This window comes from Geotrypetes seraphini, chromosome 5 (assembly GCF_902459505.1).
Source record: "Geotrypetes seraphini chromosome 5, aGeoSer1.1, whole genome shotgun sequence".
NCBI lineage: Eukaryota > Metazoa > Chordata > Amphibia > Gymnophiona > Dermophiidae > Geotrypetes > Geotrypetes seraphini.
The window spans coordinates 88741811-88755557 of record NC_047088.1 but is presented as its reverse complement, the minus strand read 5'-3'; the positions used below and the strand labels follow the sequence as shown (position 1 = coordinate 88755557).

Here is a 13747-nt window from a genome sequence, read left to right as displayed (position 1 = left end):
TCTATGTTTTGACATTGTTTCAGATCATTGATTGAACCATTTCCACCTTATTCTCTTCTTGGTTGGGCTGAGAACTTTTCAGCACCCCTTGTTTCCCCCAGCCATGCCCCCTTTTAAGATTCACGCACTAGAACAGGCACATACCTTTTTTAGAATTGTGCTTTCCAAGTTGTGTGAGGTAATATGTAGCAATAGAACAAAAACATAAAGGAAAAAAAATATTTTTTATTGGAATAACTTAGCCCCCCTTTTTCAAAACCGCACAAGAGGTTTTTAGTGCTAGCTGGTAAGCTGAATGTTCTGTGCTGCTCCATTGCACATAGAGATCCTATGAGCATTGAGGAGCACAAAGCATTCAGTGTGCCAGCTGGCACTAGAAACTACTTGTGGTGTTTTATAAAAAAAAAAAAAGGGGGGGGGTTAATGTAGTTTATAGGCTCCTTTTACTAAGGTGCACTAGCGTTTTTAGCGTGTGCTAAAGATTAGCGCGTGCAAACCATGCACTAAATGAAAAATACTAATGAAAGCTCTATGGAGGCATTAGCATTTAGTGCGTGCGGTATTGTAGCGCATACTAAAATCGCTGGCGCATCTTAGTAAAAGGAGCCCTATGATTAGTTTTAGTTTTCGAAGGTAACCTCTTTTTCCTCAGATCAGGAATTCTGATTTCTGATCTGAGGAAGAAGGGGTGACCTTCAAAAGCTAATCATAAACTACATAAAGTTAGTCCAATAAAAAAAGATATGTTTTTCCTTTATGTTTTGGTTTCATTTCTACATATTACCTTGAAGAGTGGACTAACATGGCCACCATACCTTTTCTCTCATGTTCTCTAACTTCTAATTATTGCCAATTAGTGTCAATTATGAAGGGTTAATTGCCAATTATTAGTGCCAATTACGCTTCTTAAACAATTGAATGTGTAAATTGGCTGCACAAACCAAAAAAGAAATTGAGTATTATAGGTCGCCTTTTCTGTCTTTCTTGTGTCTCTACCATGTGAAGGTAGGATCTCCTGTCTTGGTGTGTGGTACAATGTAAAGCAACATATACAGATTTTTTTTTTTTTTGGGGGGGGGATATCTTTCATTAAAATACTTCCCTGTACAATACTGACATCATGCACTTTTCAAATTGTTATACCTTTGTTCATGTTGCACATCTGAAGCCTAGAAATTCCTTAGGGTTTTATCTCATAGGTCCTAGGAATCTGTTAAATACAGCTGCCTGATCCAAGTCTTTGCTTCCAGAAGAAAAGATTCTTTACCATATTATTAAACACAAAAAAGTAAGTATACCTTTCTGTGTCTATACTTTGATCACAAAGGTGTATCTAGCTATTGAATTGTGGGATTTAATACTCTATGCTTAAAATGGAATATGATAAATTTTCATTTCAAATAGAAGATGCAGTCTGATGAAGAATTTAATATAATCTTCTCAGCAACCATAAAGGGGATAAATGTATAAGGAAATTTCCATCTTTTATACATGGAAAATAATTCTCTTTTTTTTTTTTAAATTCTTTATTCATTTTCAAAATTACATTAAGTGTAAAGTATATTCATTCACAATAACAATAAATATATCACTTATAAACAATCATTGGTACATTATATAAATTTTATCCCTTCCCCTTTCCCATCCCTCCCATCCATATATTCCATTATTATATAATATATGTAATAATAAAAATACCCCCCTCCCTATATCCTAAAACTGATAATTAAAAGGGAAATAATTTTTTTTAATCCTTACAATATTTTGTTAATGGTTTCCACACATCCTAAACTAAACTAAACTAAACCTTAAGTTTATATACCGCATCATCCCCACGGAAGTAGAGCTCGGCACGGTTTACAAGAACTTAAAATGAGAAAGGGTAGGAAAAGGTTTACATAGGTTTATAAATCGAATGGGAAAGTAAGGGAAAAGAAATTACATGTTAGAGAAGAGCCAGGTTTTTAGTTGCTTGCGGAATAAATGGATGGAGCTCAGGTTCCGCAGCGGGATAGTGGGGTCATTCCAGAGACCTGTGATTTTGAAAAGAAGTGATTTTCCTAGTTTACCTGCATGGAGAATACCATGAAGGGAGGGGAAGGATAATTTTGATTTGTGGGCGGTCCTGGTGGAGTAGGGGTACGAGGAGTTAAAAGAAAGTGGGATTAGGGAAGGAAGGATGCCGTAAATAATCTTAAAAGCCAGGCAAGAGCATTTGAATTGGACTCTGGAGATCACTGGGAGCCAGTGAAGATTGGCCAGGAGTGGGGAGACGTGGTCAGATTTACATTTTGCAAAAATCAGCTTGGCTGCCGTGTTCTGAATAAGCTGGAGTCTTTGGAGGCTTTTTTTGTTAAGCAAAGGTAAATGGCATTACAATAGTCAAGTTTGGAGAGTATGATGGATTGGACAAGGATGGCAAAATGATTTTGGTGGAAGAAGGGTCTTGCTTTCCTTAGCATGTGGAGGCTGAAAAAGCATGATTTTGTCAAGGAGTTGAGGTGGTCATTGAGAGAGAGAGAGGAATTGATAATGATGCCGAGGACCTTGCTTGAGAACTCAAGGTGTAAGGCAGAGCCTGAGGGCAGTGTGAAGAGGGTGGGCAAGTGTTCTAACTTTGGGCCAAGCCAGAGTAATTTTGTTTTTGATTCATTTAGTTTCATCTGTACCGAGAGGGACCAGGAGTGGAGTCTCCTTATGCAGGATGTTATGTTGTCGTAGAGGTTAGTGAGGTTTTGGTCTGTTTCAAGAAGGACAAGGATATCGTCGGCGTATGTGTATATTGTTTCAAAGGGGGAAAGCTGGAAGAGCTTCAATGAGGACATATAGATATTAAAAAGGATAGGGGAAAGGGGTGATCCCTGGGGGACCCCGCAAGAAGGAGACCAAGGAGTGGACATGGTGCCATTAGAGGTGACAGTATAGGAGCGAGAGCGAAGGAAATTTGAAAACCAGTTAAGAACTGTGGAATCAATTCCTATCTCGGAAAGTTGATAAAGTAGTATGTCGTGGTGGACAACATCGAAAGCAGCAGAAAGGTCAAATTGTAACAGAACAGCAAACTTGTTTCGAGAATGTAGTTGTTGCACCTTTGATATTAGGGAGACAAGGAGGGACTCGGTGCTGAAGCTGGATCTAAAGCCATGTTGATAGGGGAAGAGAATGGAGAATCTCTCTAGATAAGAAGATAGCTGGGTAGCGACTATGGACTCAAGCAGTTTGGTTAGGAGGGGGATATTTGCTATGGGGCGGTAGTTCGATGGTGAGGAGGGGTCGAGATCAGCTTTTTTCAATAGAGGGGATAGGGCAATGTGTCCCATTTCTGTAGAGAACAAGCCAGATAGTAGGGCAGTGTTTACAAGATTGGTGAGGGAGGAGATGGCCTGCGCAGGAATGTTATCGTAAAGGTAGGATGGGAAAGGGTCTAGGATACATTTGCATGATTTCAATTTGTGACAGAGTTTAGAAATTTCTTAAAGTATCCCCTTTGTAAAGCAATAAATCTTTCCATTTGATAGATATGGCATAAAGAATTCCACCAAAAGGTATAATTTAATCTCCTCAAATCCTTCCAATTATATGTAATTTGCTGAATGGCAACCCAGTCATTATTAGTAATAATTTATTGTTGTTAGCAGAAATCTGACTTTTTGCTCTCATTTCCATACCAAATATCACAGTATCATAAGATAATGCCACTGGGTTATCTAATAAATTATTAATTTGGCCCCAAATTGATTTCCAAAAATTCATAATATATGGGCAATGAAACAATAGATGATCTAAAGTTCCTACTTCTAAATGACAATGCCAGCATCTATTAGACAAAGAACTATCTAATTTTTGCAACCTAACAGGGATCCATAACGCTCTATGTAACAGAAAAAACCAAGTTTATCTCATAGATGCAGACACTGTACATTTCATCCTCCAAGACCAAATTTGTGGCCATTGAGATGCAGTAATTTCATGCTTAATCTCAATGCTCCAAATATCTCTTAAACCAGTTTTTAATTTCTTTTTAATATTTTATACTACTGGGCGGCCTGGTGACCCAAGAAGTCTGTCTGAAAACAAAGAAACTCCATACTATAATGATTATTAAGGTTTTTCCAATCAGGGAACCCCGCCTGAATGGCATGCTTCAGTTGCAACCATCTAAAATTTTCTGATTTATTAAGTCCAAACTTATGCTGCAACTGTGAAAATTCAAGCATTTCTAATGGTGGAAAATAATTCTCATTAAAAACTGTGATGTTTATGTGTCAAAAAAGTAGGTACACAGAAACACAGCATTTACTTTTACTTAGCAAAGGAGTAGGCATTTGTGATCCTGGAGAGGCAGAGCTGAGATATGCTCAAATTCTTTATAAAGTGCATGTGTACCGTAAGTCTGTTCAAGAGCATTTGTACACCATCAACAATAATTCTGGGAGTGTTATTTTGCCTTAATAAAAATAGGCATGAAATAAGCACATTTTTAAAATTTTAACAGGTGGCCTGTTATAAATTCGTTCCAAATTGAATTTAGTACAGAATTCACGAAATAGGTCTTTATAGACTATATTAGAAAGGTAAGAAATTAGATCAATATATTCCTGAAAATGAATCAAATGTTCAACTGTGAAGCATGTTTCAAATTTTAACATTGGCAATATGATAATATCCATTCACTTGTACTATATGTACTCTATGTTCCTCACAACAATAGTTGCTGGCTACACCATCCTTGGAAGTCATGCTATTTTTTTTCTGCCTGGAAAGATTCAGATCATTATTCAGGATCATCTGTCAAGGTTGAAATAAATACAGATATTCAGCATTGCTATCCAGATAGTGGCTGCACCTAAACACCCTGGTTCAGCAATGACTGGATAGGGAATAGGAGCGATATTGATAGCGTACCAGAGAAAGTAAAGACAGCTATTTAATAGTCCTAATTAATCAAACTGGTAGCTGGCTAGTGTACTGAATATTGTCACTACATGGATACCTGCAGATTTTGTCCTAACTCCACCACAGTCTACTGCAATGCTGCATAGTGCCAAGACAACCTCCAAAAATATTTAAAAGCATGATTCATCTGGGGTCATTTCACAAATATGCAGTAAGCACTGACACTCTTTAGTTATATAAAAAATTGATTATTGTTATGCCCTATACAAAGAGTCCACCTTAAAAGAAATACACAGAATGCAAATTCTTCAAAATACCGCAATAAAAAAAATTATGAAAAAGAAAAAATTTGATCATGTAACACCACTTCTAAAGGAAAAACACTGGTTACCGGTTTATTTTAAGTTTATATTAAATATTGTATTACTTTTTAATATTGTAATTTTTAATGTTTTTTATTTATGTTCATCGTTTTGAAGTATGATTAAGCGATTAATCAAAAACACTAATAAACTTGAAACTTGTTACCGGTAAACTACAGAATCACTTAAAAAATAGCATTACTCACACACAAAATACTCATAAACAAAGCCCCTACATTCTTAGAAAGATATCTAATACCGTACGCCCCCATAAAATCTTTAAGATCTGAAGATAAATCTTTACTAGTAGTTCCTTCGCTAAAACGTATATATTCTAGGAGAGATATGATCTTTTCTGTCACAGCCCCACAAATTTGGAACTCACTTCCACTCAATATAAGAGAAGAAAAATTACTGAACAAGTTTAAAAGTCTCCTAAAGAGTTGGCTATTTAAGGACGCTTTCTGATGGATTCATTCTAAGTTTCAATAGCCTAGAAAGACGATCTAGTAAAAATTAAGCAGGTATTTGTTCCCCTACCTTTTGTGTCCCTAGACCTTCCTCTTTTTTATTATTATTTTTTTTTTTTTTTTTTTAGAATTGTACTTAAACCAATTGTTATCGGCCTCCTTTCCCTAAATGTATTATTGTAATTAGTATTAATTGTTATGTTTGTCTTTTATTTTAACCCATTGGATTTGGAGTATGCGAGTAAATCAAAGAACTTAAATAAACTTGAAACTTGAAACGTGGGCTTAACACAACTTAAAATGCCTTACCATGGGTTGTAATCAGATGTCACACAGTAATTTTAGCATTTGTGCTCTCTACTCATGTAGTAAAATATAGATTTACCCTCTTCCCCCCCCCCTTTAACAAAACTGCAAGAGTGGTTTTTAGCACCGGTTGGTATACTGAATACTCTCTGCTGCTCCAATGCTCATAGAGTTCTTATGAGCACTGGATCAGCACAGAGCATTCAACGTGCTGGGTGGCGCTAAAAACTGCTTGCGTGATTTTGTAAAAAAAGGGGGGGGGGTATTTTTTTTAATCTTGGGAACAGGGAGTGGAAGTGTTTTGAGCTAATAAGTTAGTGCAGCTACACTGCTGTGTGCTAAACAGGTGTTAGTGTGTTAGCACATGAGCCCTTCTCGTCTATATAGGAATTCACATGCTAATGGCCACATATTAATGGGCAAACTGTAAATATGTTATTAGGGAAATAAATAACTTTCTTCTGTGATAAAATAGTACCCCCTTTAATAAATCACAGCATAAATGAAAAATATATATAAATATAATTAAGGGCTCCTTTTACGAAGGTGCGTTAGCGTTTTTAGCGCATGCACCGGGTTAGCATGCGCTATAGTGCATGCTATCCAAAAATCTACCGACTGCTCAAGAGAAAGCAGTAGAGGCTAGCACGTGTGACATTTTAGTGTGCGCTATTCCGTGCGTTAAGGCCCTAACGCGCCTTCGTTAAAGGAGCCCTAAGTGTGGAGTGCTCAGACCCACACCAAAGTATTTTTAAAGTTGACCCTCCTGGCTAGAGTTTCACACTCTTCATCAGGAGGGGACACTATAAAGGGCTTTTAGAAGCACTTTAGAGCACAAGCACTTTCTACTCTGTGGTTGCCAGGTGAGCAGAAATTTCAGCTGCCCGCCAAAAAGTACAAAAATAAGTTCCCTTTTAGAAAATTGATTTTCGGCCATTTGTGGCAGTGAGGCAATGATGGTCCCAATGGCAATCGCAGTTTGGTGATTACACTGAATAGTTTGGTTGTGGATCTGAGCACTTCACACTTAGGGCTTCTTTTACTAAGGTGCGCTAGCGTTATTAGCGCGCACTGCCATCCACGTTACACGTAAAAACTAACACCAGTTCAATGGTGGTCTTAGCGTCTAGCGCGCGGGGCAATGCAGCACGCGCTAAAACCGCTAGCACAGCTTAGTAAAAGGAGCCCTTAATTATATTTATTTTTTTTTTTTCATTTATGCTGTGATTTATTAGAGGGAGCACATGCATTTTCACTTTACCCATGTAGTAAAAATGGCCTTGGTGTCCAGGCATGACCACATAAGTACATACTAAGGCCACATTTTACTGCAGTTTGGTAAAAGTGTCCCTTAGTATCATTGAATAGCCCCAAATAGCTGTGGCTAAGGGAAATATCCAGATAACTACAGCACCTTCTTGTCCAATTTGTCTGAATTGTAAGCTCTTTTGAGCAGGGACTGTCTCTTCTGTGTTTTGATGTACAGCGCTGCATACTGTATGTCTAGTAGAGCAATGCAAATGGTTAGTAGTTGTAGTAGTATATTTATTTCTGAATATTAGCCAATTTAACAATACTCAGACTATAAATGTTTTCAAATAAATAAATCCATTAGGTTTCATTGAATCAGCTTAAAATTAACCACCTTTTTTACTAAGACTGATAGCGTGGGCCAACGAGTTCAATGCTCCGAAGCCTATAGGGAATGAAGGGCATCATAGCATTTGCCACACTGCACTCTCTTCCATAGCTTAGTAAGAGGGGGGTAAAGAAAGTTTAAAATATTGATATTAACTTAAAGGATCTTCATATCCATATGGTGTCATACCCCAACCTATTATGGTCTAAGGAAGAGTTCTATTTTGTGAGATGATCTTTCCACTTACATTTTTTTTCCTATCCCTCCTTTTCTTGTGCAAGTGTATACTTATAATTATTATTTTAATAAGAATAAAAAACAATATTTTAAGTTATAAAAATATAGGGGTGGAGGAGTGGCGTAGTGGTCAGAGCAGCAGCCACATCACAGTGAGGTTGTGAGTTCAAATCCTACTACAGCTCCTTGTAACTCTGGGCAAGTCACTTAATACTTTATTGCCCCAGGTACAAAAATAAGTACTTACCTAAAATATGTAAACTGATTTGATTGCAACCACACAGAAAAAGTAGTATATCAAGTTTAATACCTCAAATTTAAATGAATTTAATTTTGGTGATTAAGTGGATAAATTGTTAATAGAAAATTTCATGGAGGCAGCCAAGTGGTATAAATTAATATCTGATTATAGGAATAAGAAACCTAAAACAGGCTTGAGAGATATTTGGAGCATTGAGAAAAAGCAGCATATTTCTGCATCTCAATGGCCATGAATTTGGACTTGGAGGATGAGATGTACAGCGTCAGCATCTATGAGACAAACATGTTTTTTTTTGTTGCATAGAAGTTTTTGGACACCTGTTAATTACAAAAGTTAGATAGTTCAAAATCTAATAGATGCTGGCACTGTCATCTAGACATAGGGACACTTGTTCATTTGTTGTTCTATTGTCCTTTGATACTTAAACTTCTGAAGATCCATATGGGGACATATTACTCTGATTCTGGAGACTGTGGTTCCGCTATCATATGAAACAGTAATATGTGGGACGTTGTTATCTCCTACATCTCCAGTAAACAGACATAAAAACAGGTTATTGGGTATAATGACTGGGCTAGCCATCCAAATGATTACGAAAAATTGGAAGAATTATGACCGATTAAATTTCACTTTTGGGTGGAATTCATTATGCTTGTGTTATAGATATGAGAAAATGATTTTTGATCAAAGGGGTAATAAATTGTTTAATGTGATGTGGGGCCCATTGACCAATTTTATTGATTGCAATTGAATGGTTTTTCCCTTTACATCTAGTTATAATTTGCACATTCAGGGGAGGAGGGTGGGTGGGAGGGAAAAGGATAGTGTACAGGGACTAGTTTATTAATGATTTGTAAATATTATTGTATGGTTATCTTGAACACATTGAAATCAGGGAGGAGGGTGGGTGAAAATTATTCTTATGTATTGTATTGATGGATGTAAGTGCTGTTTTTTCAAAGAACTTGTATGAATTCTTGAATGCACTGTTTTTATATTGAAAATGAATAAATAAATAAATATATATATATATATAATATAATAAAATGGTAGGCCGTGCATGCGCACTAAAAAAAATGTGTTCCCTGATCTGTCGCAAAAATACGAGTGCGCATGCGCGGCCCCGGTGGTGGCTTTCAAATTAAAAAAAAAATTACACAGCTGCGAGAGAGGAGCTGCGGCGGCGGCGGCTTTCAACGACGAAGAAGCTGCAGCTCGGGAAGTCGGGGCCTCCCCCGCCATGTACAACCCGCACCCTCTCCTGCAGCTCAGGCACCACAGAAGCTGTGAAAACGCACAACCCGGTCCCCACGTCTGCCTACCCTTCCCCCCAACACAGCGCATTTGCCCCCCCTCTCCAGAACGAATCAAGAAATGGAGCCGAGCCGCCCTCTGCAACAGACGTGCCAGAGTAAATCAGGGCAGTAGAAGACTGCCGAAGCAGCGTGTGAAGACTGCTGCACAGGCTGCTTGAATGGGAGCAGGAAGAGGTAATGATGGACAGGGGGGGGGGGGAAAGGAAGGGAGGCCTATTGTTGGACAGGGGGAGCAGGAAGAGGTGCTGATGGACAGGGGGGGAAATGAAGGGAGGCCTACTGCTGGACAGAGGGTGCAGGAAGAGGTGCTGATGGACAGGGGGGAGGTAAAACAAAGGGAGAAGGACTGCTGCTGGATAAGGGGAGCTTGAATGGGTGGTTGTGGACAGGGGGGAAAAATGAAGGGAGGCCTAATGCTGGACAGGGGGAGCAGGAAGAGGTGCTGATGGACAGGGGAAAAAAATGAAGGGAGGCCTACTGCTGGACAGGGGGAGCAGGAAGAGATGCTGATGGACAGGGGGAAAAATGAAGGGAGACCTACTGCTGGACAGGGGGAGCAGGAAGAGATGCTGATGGATGGGGGGGGTGGAAATGAAGGGAGACCTACTGCTGGACAGAGGGAGCAGGAAGAGGTGATGATGGACAGGGGGGAAAAAAGGAAGGGATGCCTATTGTTGGACAGGGGGAGCAGGAAGGGTACTGATGGACAGGGGGGAGGTAAAACAAAGGGAGAACGGCTGCTGCTGGATAAGGGGAGCAGTGAAGGGGTGGTGGTGGGCACAGGGGAGGTAAAAAGAAGGGAGAATGGACAGGAAAAAGTGGCTAAGGAGACAGAGAGAGAAAGAAATAAAGACAGACACACACATATATTCTAGCACCCGAGGGAGGAAAATGCTGCACAGGGAAGTAGGGAGGGGGGAAATGCTGATGCACAAGGAAATGGAGGAGGAGGGAATGCTGATATGGCTACTGTACAGGAAAGTAGACAAGGGGAGATAAATGCTGCATAAGGGGCAGAAAGAGAGACAAATAGAAAGAAAGACAAATAATAGGAGGGAGGGAGACAGAAAGAAAAGAAGAAAGACACAAGGGCAGGGAGTGAGACAGAAAGAAAGAAAGACAGACATACATATATTTTAGCACCCGTTAATGTAACGGGCTTAAAGACTAGTATATATATATATTGTATGTTAAAAAAAATAAAATTTCATGGATGTTGAACTGTTTATTTTTTGGCCTGATAACTTAATATCCAGCTAGATTATAGCTACTTTAGAAAAGGTGAGACTGAAGATATATACTGGGGGTACAATTGTCTGTTAACCAACCATGAATACAAAAGAGTAGACAATTGCCTAGTAGATCACTATCGCTGTGGGTGTTGTTCAATATACAGAGTAAATGTGGTACTGAAGATCAGTGGTGAAGCGAGAGTAAGAGGTGCCTGGGGCAGTGGTACTCCTCCCCACCCTGTTCTCTGCCCCTGCTCCCATCTGCTCCTTCTCTGTCCATTCCTGCTGCTTGCACATGCCCCTTCACTTCCTCCGTACCTCTTTAACATTCCTGGAATGAGCAGCAACTCCAACCTGCTGCTTGCACCAGCATTGGTTGTTCCTCTGATGTCACTTCCTAGGTGTGGGTCCAGGAAGTGATGTCTAAGGAAGAGCAGAAGCTGGTGCAAACAGCAGGTTGGATTTGCTGCTCATGCCGGGAATGTTAAAGAGGTACGGAAAAGGGAAGGGGAGAGGGGAGTTGGGGGGGCAGAGAGGAGGACAGGTGCTGGCACCCCCACCAAGATGGCACCCAGGACAGACCACCCCTCCTTACTATGCCATTATTAAAGATCTTCAAGGATTCCAAAACAAGACAAATTCATAAGTTTATACAATTCAGCAATTATAAAAGTGCAAGGTTTTTTGTATGCGATCGTTTGTATTTTTGGCTGATATAAATTACTTTGCAATCATATTCATAGTGGAGCCAGCATGGGCAAGAGTGAATGGGATCACTTAGCTACATCCCTAGACTCCCAGGGATTAATAAGAAGGCTGGGAAAGAAGATCTTACAGGTAAGTGGATGAAAGACAGTTACTCATGGTTGAAGTGAGGTGGAGTAGAGTGGAGTGGGAGGGAGGGAGGTCACTCCTGGCCATTGAAGGTGGTAGGTTCAGCTACCATTGTAAACGAGTGGTACGTCCAGCTAAAAAAAATAACATATACAACAATATTTTTTCCGTGTGGCCAAAAAAGACTGAAAATGAATTTGGGCTTTATTACTTATCATTAAAGAAATATTGTACACATTAATTTATTTTTTGTTTTGCCTACTCTTGTTCCAACTGCTAATCAGAATGGAAGAAGTGGAAAAGACAAATCACACTGGAATGACAGAATTCATCATTCTAGGATTCTCTGAGTTTCCTGAGATGCAGCTCCTCCTTTTTCTTGTGTTTTTGATTATTTATCTGTTGTCTGTGGTGGGAAATCTTCTCATCATTTCCACTGTTTGTGCTGAACCTCATTTGCACAGCCCCATGTTCTTCTTCCTCATCAACTTGTCTTTCTTAGAAATCTGTTATGTGACTGTTACAGTGCCTAAATTGTTAGCTGTGCTTATAGCAGAAAATAAGGCCATCTCTTTTATACAGTGCATGACTCAGATGTACCTGTTCCTGTTCTACACAAGTACTGAGTTCTACCTTCTCACCACCATGGCCTACGATCGCTATGTTGCCATCTGCAATCCCTTGCGTTACACTATCATTGTGAACAGGAATGTCTGCATAATCCTTGCCATTGTTTCCTGGATGCTTGGGTTTCTAGATCCAGTTCCTCATGTTACTTTACTATCACAATCATTTTTCTGTAGATCAAATCAAATCAACCATTTCTTTTGTGATATGGCAGCATTGATGACTCTGTCATGTTCAGGAACCTCTGCCATTGAAACTATAACTTATATTGAAGGTCTAGTTTTAGGTTTTACCTCCTTCATATTAACGATTATATCATATGTATACATTATTTCTGCAATTTTAAAAATCAGTTCTGCTAAGGGGAGGCAAAAAGCCTTTTCTACCTGTTCTTCTCATCTCACGGTTGTTCTATTATTTTATGGGACCTCTTTTGGTGTGTACATGAGACCCAAGTCTTTTTACTCCATGGATCTTAATAAACTGCTCACTGTAGTGTATATAACTGCAATTCCACTGCTCAACCCCTTGATTTATAGCCTGAGAAATAAGGAACTGAAAGGAAGTTTATGGAAAGCAACCAGAAGAGCAGAAAACTATTTTTCTTCCAGAATTAATGAAATGTTGCATACTATTTGTTGGCAATATCACAACAAAAAATAAACAGTGTGGGTGTGGTTCAGTTTTATATTTTTCTTGATCCTGTTTGTATGTGCATGGTTGAATAGGATGTGTTTTAACCTAAGCATTTTTTTGGGTTGCTTGTATTTATTTAAAAAATGTCTAACCCACGTACAGTGGCGTACCTAGAGTATGTGACACCCGGAGCCTATCATTTTTTGACCCCCCCAACCCATCATTTTTTATACCCTTCCCCAGCCCTTGGTATGCCACTGCAGCTAGATTAATAAACAGGACACCTGAGTGGGTATAATAGGCAATGGAACACATCTGAACCCAGCTATTAGAAAGTATAGATTTTTCCCATCATTCTTGCGCTGGACAAAAACGCGCCTTGGCATGCTTTTAAGAACATAAGAAGTTGCCTCCGCTGAGTCAGACCAGAGGTCCATCTTGCCCAGCGGTCCGCTCCCACGGCGGCCCATCAGGCCTATTGCCTGAGCAGTGGTCCCTGACTATTTCTTTAACCTACCTCTACTCCTATCCCTATAACCTACCTCTACTGAGCAGTGGTCCCTGACTATTTCTTTAACCTACCTCTACTTTGTTATGGTACTGAAAGTTCTATGTACCTCAAAGCACCTTATGACACCAGTGATAGCGCCAAATGGAAATTGTCCCCTACCTGTGACAGTATGAAATCTCAAGCCAAAGCGCGACTGACAAATGACTGCCGGATACTCACCGTCTTTGCCACCTCTGCCCAGTGCGGCAGCGGAGGGCCGCCCTCTCCTTACTTCCCGCTTTCTTCACTCAGTGACAACACCGTGAGCAGTGTGAGAGATCTCCTCTGCCACATTCTGCTACTCTCATAAGCTGATAACGCCCCCTTGGATGCATCCTGCATTAATCACAAGCGGATGTTGCAGGTCAAAGCAGCAGTTG

General features: G+C 39.7%; 1 protein-coding gene across 1 annotated transcript; it reads left to right on the top strand.

Annotated features, from left to right (window-relative positions):
* Positions 1–11839: 11839 nt before the first annotated feature.
* Positions 11840–12844, top strand: LOC117360328 (olfactory receptor 5V1-like). Its single transcript, XM_033944025.1, has one exon. It carries the CDS (start codon positions 11840–11842, stop codon positions 12842–12844), a length of 1005 nt encoding a protein of 334 aa, XP_033799916.1.
* Positions 12845–13747: the final 903 nt, after the last annotated feature.

Bases quoted from the DNA above. Each gene is read 5' to 3' on its own strand.
- LOC117360328 (XM_033944025.1), top strand. From the start codon at position 11,840: ATGGAAGAAGTGGAAAAGACAAATCACACTGGAATGACAGAATTCATC.